The sequence below is a fragment of the Vigna umbellata genome, chromosome 4, assembly GCF_029865625.1.
Source record: "Vigna umbellata cultivar VRB3 chromosome 4, Vumbellata_1.0, whole genome shotgun sequence".
Classification (NCBI taxonomy): Eukaryota; Viridiplantae; Streptophyta; class Magnoliopsida; order Fabales; family Fabaceae; genus Vigna; species Vigna umbellata.
In genome coordinates, this window is record NC_142168.1 from 8,963,833 (window position 1) to 8,971,266 (window position 7,434).

General features: G+C 31.3%; 1 protein-coding gene across 1 annotated transcript; it reads left to right on the forward strand.

Moving 5' to 3' along the window:
* Nucleotides 1-5,350: 5,350 nt before the first annotated feature.
* LOC124840522 (phospholipase A(1) DAD1, chloroplastic-like) lies at nucleotides 5,351-6,768 on the forward strand. Its single transcript, XM_047316586.2, has one exon. The coding sequence runs from the start codon at nucleotides 5,398-5,400 to the stop codon at nucleotides 6,703-6,705; it is 1,308 nt and encodes a 435-aa protein (XP_047172542.1). The 5' UTR covers nucleotides 5,351-5,397; the 3' UTR covers nucleotides 6,706-6,768.
* The last annotated feature ends 666 nt before the right edge of the window (nucleotides 6,769-7,434 follow it).

Below are 7,434 nucleotides of genomic sequence, written 5' to 3' on the forward strand. Positions count from 1 at the left end.
AACCAATTTTATAATAAAATAATAAAAAATGAAGTATTCACAAAAGAACGTGTTTTGGTAACCAAATATGGAGATAGTTTCAAAAGTTTGCGGGGTTAGCTGTAGGCATGCATTACATCATTCACCTTAAAACTCGATGCTCAAGAAATCAAATAATTTTATATAGTCTGGAAAATTCACAATTTCTTATCATTGTTGTGTTTTTTAATTCATCAAAAATATAATTAGACATTAGATTATAACATTTCTCTTTGTGAAAGGTTTTTAATTCCTGACATTAATGTTAATTTGTCTATGAAAACATTTAATGCATCTCGTGGCAACGATCAAGTTTTTGAACAATCAGAAAAAGTTTAACAAACATTTACTGTTTTCAAAGGCATTTTCATCTTATTTAGATCGATATATTCTTTTTTGGCAAATGTGCAAAATGTGCAAAATGTGTAAAATGTGCAAAATGTGAGTGATATTTGTGAATAGTAAGTATGTGCATGGAAAACATTTTGCACATCCACGAACATGGAAAAAGGTGTTGTCAATCAATAGTTTTCAATCATTTTGCATCAACCGAAACCATCACTACAATCCTAGCTTCACCAAAATATATATATATATATATATATATATATATATATATATATATATATAAGGACATAGAACAAAAAGTTTAAATTATATACATATATTCTTTATATACATTTATATCAGAGAAATCAATACATAACTTTATTATAATTATAATGATCAGAACACCTTAAGCGTTTTAATATTTATATATATTGATACCAGACAAAAAATATTGATATTATTTATAACAACTATTTAGAGTTTCTATTGCGTCCTGCAATAAATTTAGTGAAATACAAAACCATACATGAAGTTAATTCCTTTCATATGCAATAATCAAGTTATACTTTTATTTTATTATAATTTACGTGAGATCTTCACTTTTTTTTACAAAAAGTAATAAAATTATTATTATTATTATATTAAATAAATGTAAATATTTTTTTTAAATTTTATTGTAGGTAATATTTAGTTTCTTTAGATGATTTTTATTATAAATAGTTATTTTGTTTAAAAGAATAGTTAAATTTTAGAAAAAAAAATCAAATGAAAAATGATTAAATTAAAAAAATCACTTAAAAGATAAAATTAGAAACAAAATGTATACACCAAAAGAGACAATCCTTTCTGTATGATAGTATAGAATTTCAAGTAGATGAGAGAAAATATACAACTAAAGGTTTAATTTTATTTATCGCAAAACTTCAAAATAAAATGAAAAGTTTCATTTCTGATGAATATAATTAAGGATAATTTAGGAAACGTAATTCATTTTTTCACGAAATAACACAATTAATTAAACTTAATTAACTTTTTTCTTTTAACAAGACTTATTTATATTTTGAACCAGTTTATAATAAGGTATTTTTTACAAGTATTTGATTCCAATACATGTAACTAGATAACTAATTTAAATATTGTCATTAATCCTTGTCCTTAATACTCCTTAATAAAATATCCCCAATTGTAAACAACTGTACTTTTGACTTTAAATGCTTAACTATGTGTCTTTGTCCTTACACTTACAATTATTGGTGTATGTTCTGCAATACTATTTAAACTTTTGAATTTGAACAATGTTCTCAAAATATATTTTCATTTTCTATTACTTCACCCTGTGGTTCAAATTAAGCTACGTTTCGCTTTCTTTACCAAAATTTTCACCTTTTTTTCTTCTAAAGTATATCGCAGCCCAACTCAACTACATTCCATGGCTTGCGTAGGTAAATTCAAACTGAATTCTAAACAATGAAAATTTATTTGTTGTTTTATTAAATTTCTCAATTTGTATTAAAGATGTCAAGATTCGAGTATAAAAGAAATTCTCTAAAAAAGGGTCATTCTAATTTTACTTGGTGTAAAAAATTTCTGTTATGATATATAAACAATTTTAAATAAAAAATATTTAAACTTACCTAATTCCATTTGTTTAGTTACTTAGCATGTTAGAACCTAGTGATGTATTTGTGATAGGTTACCTATTTGATTATGTTGGTGAAATATTGTCGGATGGATGTCTTCTGCTGATATTTTTCCTTTTTCAGCCTAGGTTATTGTTTGGCTACGGTAGTTTCTGGTTTCATGCTTAAGTCAAATAAGACAGAGTGAAGTTATTGTTTTCAAGGTTCTAGAGTTGGAGGTACTTGTGATTGTATCTTTTTATCAATATCAAAAGTAATGTTTTCATATAATTCATTTTTTTGATAAAATAACTTTATTCATAGAAATAAAATATTTAATAAAAGTATAATTATAATAAAAAAAGTGAAAATTTTCCTCATTTTTAGCTAAATTTTATTTCATAATAACTCTTTCATTTAAAGTTTTAATTTTTGTAAGACTTTTTTTTCACCTAATTTGTGATGTAATAACACAAAATAATCGATTATCTGGAGTTCAAAATTCAATTTTTCACCTCTAGAATTAGTTTAATAGAATAAATTATTTCTCTGTCATGTTATTAGATTTATTATTACATCATTAATATTTACCTTGCATTTAACTCTAATCACAATTCTCAATGAATCTCAACCCTAGTCTTCACAAATGTACTTCATTAACAACACAAACTTAACACCACCCTAATTCATGATTACAGTTGAGTAATCCGTACATACTACAAAAATATATGAAATTACTAACGGAAATAAATCCATCACTAAATTTGAGTTATCAGTAAAATTTTACTGATGGATTTTAAAAATTTAATTACCAATACATTACCTATCAATAAATCTTGATCCGTTCACCCGTCATAGCCGTAGAATTGCTAGTATGTGTGGTTATGTGTTCGCGAGTTTTGTGTGTGGTTATGTGTTGGTCGGTTTTCAATTGGAAGTTGATTGGGAAGAAGACGAAATGTTGGATGTAAAGATGAAATGTTGGATTGAGAAGAAGTCGTAAGTGTGTGGCCGTGAGGGAGAAATAAAATGATAATAAAGGTAGGAGGATTTGATTTTGTTGGATAGAAAAAGCACAAAAACAAAAAAAAAATTGAAACCATAAAACAAAGAAGAAGGAAGAGAGATGATGAAGAAGTAGAACCAAATTGCAATATTTATTGACGAAATTTACCAATGTATTTTTCATCAGTAATTACCGACAATTTTTTTGTCGAAAATTATCAACAAATATAAAATTATGTTGGTAAATATCACCGACTTCATTATTACTGATGAATTTTGGTTCGATGATAATCTGTCAGATAAAACTAATTACTGATGAATTTTTAACGTTTTCGAACGGATTTTGATCGTTAATAATATTTATTTTTCTCTTACTGACAATGTCAACCTAACTTCACAAAATCAAAACCAACAATGCCTTTCAAATACACAACATGAAACACAACCAAATGCACCACAAACCTCAACTCTCACAACATAAATAGGTGAACTCAACCACTCATTCACATGTTTTTAATTGTGTATTAAAAGCTTCAACTATTAGTCAATGCATGCAACGAATCTCCCCTGTGCATCTTAAATAATCCAGCCACGAAATCTCTATATGCTACAAATGCATGTCATGCATAATGAAATACCACAAAAATAACACACCATGCACAATGAAAAGGGTGAAAGTTAGACTTATAAATTGAAGACCAAAACTATAATTTTATACGGAATAAGTTGACTTTTCTCTCGCTTATCCCCATTTGAATGAGGTCATCTTTCTTCTCAACCCACAAATGCCTGTTCACATTTCTTTTTAAATTGCTTTATCCAAAAAATAAGAAGTATTCGCTCTTCCATTATAAAATACAATACATTGACTGAACTAAATATAAACTAAATTGAGAATGGAATAGACATTTTCCTTTTTTTTTCAAGATTAGTTTATATATTTTATAAACTTGTTAATTTATCAATAATAATAATAATTATTGTTTTATGTCAACAAGTTTAACGATGATTAAAAGTTAAATGTTAATGATAATTTATAATTTTTTTTCTCCATGACATCTTCAAAGAATACGTGAAAGTTACAAAATATTAAAATAGATAATATTTATTATAATTTAGTGAGTTTTAGTTTTAACATTATTTTTATTATTTTAAAGATTTCAGATTAAGAGTAAAAGTGCACATTTTAATAAAGTAAAAAAAAATTGTTGATGAATCACAAGTTTATTAAATTTATACATTAGAAAAAAAAAGTCTTTTAAATAGCGAGTTTAAAAATTCTATTTTGTTGAGTTAAATGATATTATTGAGTATTTGTAAATAAAAAGAGTTTTCACTCAAAAGAATGTATAATGTAAAACAAATTTATAGTTAAGATATATTTAAAATTAATAAAAATGATAAATTTATAAATTATATGATATGATAAAAATAAAGATAAATAAATACAAATAATAAAGATAAATAATTTGGGTTGATAATAAGGTGACAATATGGCACTTTTGGCGTCATGCATTCACAGACTTTCTTTGGTGGCTTTTGGGGGCCATGGCTTTAGACATTTTTTAAACTTTTACTATGCTTCTTAAATATATATAATTTTTTTACATTCATTTAATATTATTATTATTATTATTCTTTTAAAACAATATAAATTTTACTTTTTTTATAACTATTTTATCTTTATAAGATATGTAAAAATGTAAATGTATATCCTTGAATCGTTTCTCATATAAATATTACAGCTGTATGATTGGCTAAATCACACAATATGTTGGTCCCATCTCATTTATCTTCACAAGACAATGTCATAAAATGGGACCAAGAGGGATGAAAAAAACTTGAATGATTGGCTCACCCTAGTAAGCAACTTAAGCGCTGCTACCGAAGTTTCTTTTTTCATGAAAATTTATTGCATGTAAATGACATTAACCTAGCAATTAGTATGCCCAAAATCTGAACCTAAATTTTCAAAAGTGAAACATAACTACTTAATTAAACATTTCTATCAATTATTACAGTACAAAGTCATCTCAGTAAATAGGATTCAAGAATCTTTTCCGCCAAAACTTTATAGTGTTTCAAAATATCCTCTCTATGAGACATTGGTCATTAATTTCCTCGGCACAACAAAGCTGGAGGTTTTGCAAACGTGTTCGTACCCAAATGGCTCTACGTAACCAAGATCTATAAGGTTTTATAGATATAATAAAAAATACCAATCAACGGATATGACACACACAAACTTTCTATCTCGACGAAAACTTGCACTCATAAAGGCGACCCACTCTATACGGTAAATGCACCATTCCCATTCTCAACTCTTCTTTCACCTATAAATTTCCCCTCCAAACCACACCAACACAACGCACACAACTTCATTATCTCACTCTCTTTCCCTCATTCTTACTCAGTGGTGTCACTCATGAGAACTCTTCACCACGCTCCAACCCTCCTTAGACCACACAGCACAACCCTCCTTCAATCAACCCAACCCGTACAAAAAATGGACAAAATGATGAACGCCAACATGCCTCAGTTACGATCATCGTCGTCAATGTCACCACCATTGACATCATTGACGAACAAAGTTGGAAAGAGATGGAAGGAATACCAAGGAATGAACAATTGGAACGGTATGTTAGACCCCTTGGACGAGAACCTTCGCGCCGAGATTCTCCGTTATGGCCAATTCGTTGAGGCCGCGTATAAGTCCTTCGATTTCGACCCTTCTTCCCCTAACTACGCCACATGCAAGTTCCCAAAGAGCATACTCTTGGAAAGGTGCGGGTTACGCAACACCGGTTACAGGGTAACCAAACACCTACGTGCAACCTCGGGGATCAAATTACCTAGCTGGGTGGACAAAGCACCGGGTTGGGTGGCAACACAATCAAGCTACATTGGGTACGTAGCAGTGTGTCACAACAAAGAAGAGATCAAACGACTGGGTCGAAGAGACATTGTTGTCGCATTCAGAGGTACCACCACGTGTCTTGAGTGGCTCGAAAATCTTCGAGCCACTCTTACAAACGTGGTTCCATCTGCTGTAACTGGAATCACGGCAGCAGAGCCATGCAGTGTGGAAGAAAACGGAGCCATGGTGGAAAGTGGCTTCCTGAGTTTGTACACGTCCAAGGTGAGTGACAACCCTTCGTTGATGAGCTTGCAAGATATGGTGAGAAAAGAGATTGCTCGGATCCTTAAAACTTACGAAGGAGAAAATCTGAGTTTGACCATAACCGGGCATAGTTTGGGGGCGGCACTGGCGACTCTAGCAGCGTATGACATAAAAAAGAGTTTTCTCCGGCCACCGCATGTGACGGTGATCTCCTTCGGCGGCCCCCGAGTAGGAAACCGGAGCTTTCGGCGGCGGCTGGAGAAGCAGGGGACTAAGGTGTTGCGGATAGTGAACTCGGATGATGTTATAACCAAGATACCGGGATTCGTGTTTGATGAGGTGGAGAAAAAGGAAGGTGACGTGGAGGACAATGGAGGTGAACACGTGGCTAGTTTTCAGGGATGGATGCGGAATCGCGTGAAAGAGGTACAGTGGCTGTTGTACTCGGAGATTGGGGAGGAGCTTCGGCTCTGTAGCAGGGATTCTCCGTACCTCAGGGGTATTAACATTGCCAAGTGTCATGATTTGAACATCTATCTGCATCTCGTTGACGGCTTTGTCAGTTCCACATGTCCCTTTAGGTCCACTGCCAAGAGGTTTCTCCGCCATTAAATTTTGTACACATTTTTCTGTAAGAATGACTCTGTAAATACCAGGGATGATTGAAAATGAAAAATTGTGAAAAAGAGAGAGCCAAGATAACTAAATTTGTGACACGTGGACATCATTGTTTGATATGATCATTTTAAGTGTTCCAGTGCAGGGCTTTATTTTTGGGAATGTACGATTCGATGACTGATTTTATTATACATATTCTTTTGGTTTTGTCCTTTATATAGTTTGGTGGCGTAGAAGGGGGAAAGGGTAATTTGCAGATAATTTGAAGAAAGAAGGTAATAATAATAAAATATGAAAAGAGTTGGCTGAAAAAAGAAAAGCAGAAATGGGGAAGTAGTATAATAGTTTTACGAAAAGAAAGTTGTGAGTGAGCACATAATGGGAAACGAAGGACCCATCAGATGGCCCCAATCGGTGTATTTTTGAGTTCTAAGTAGAGAGCATGCGTGCTTTCCACCATTGAGGTTCGCAATGTCCACTTCAAGTTGCTAAGGAAAGCTACTTCCAATACGTGAAGGTTAATAATGCCAACATGTTTCCGTGTAAGTAATACATTTGAATAATCTTCCATGACAAAAACAATTGCTCTTACCTATAAGGAAACCAACCCAACAAGACACATTCCCCAAATTTTTACAACATTCATATTTCAGTTAGATGCATTTATCTATGTAGGATTTTTTTTTCATCGCAATATCTCTCTGCATCATCACGCCATTGCCA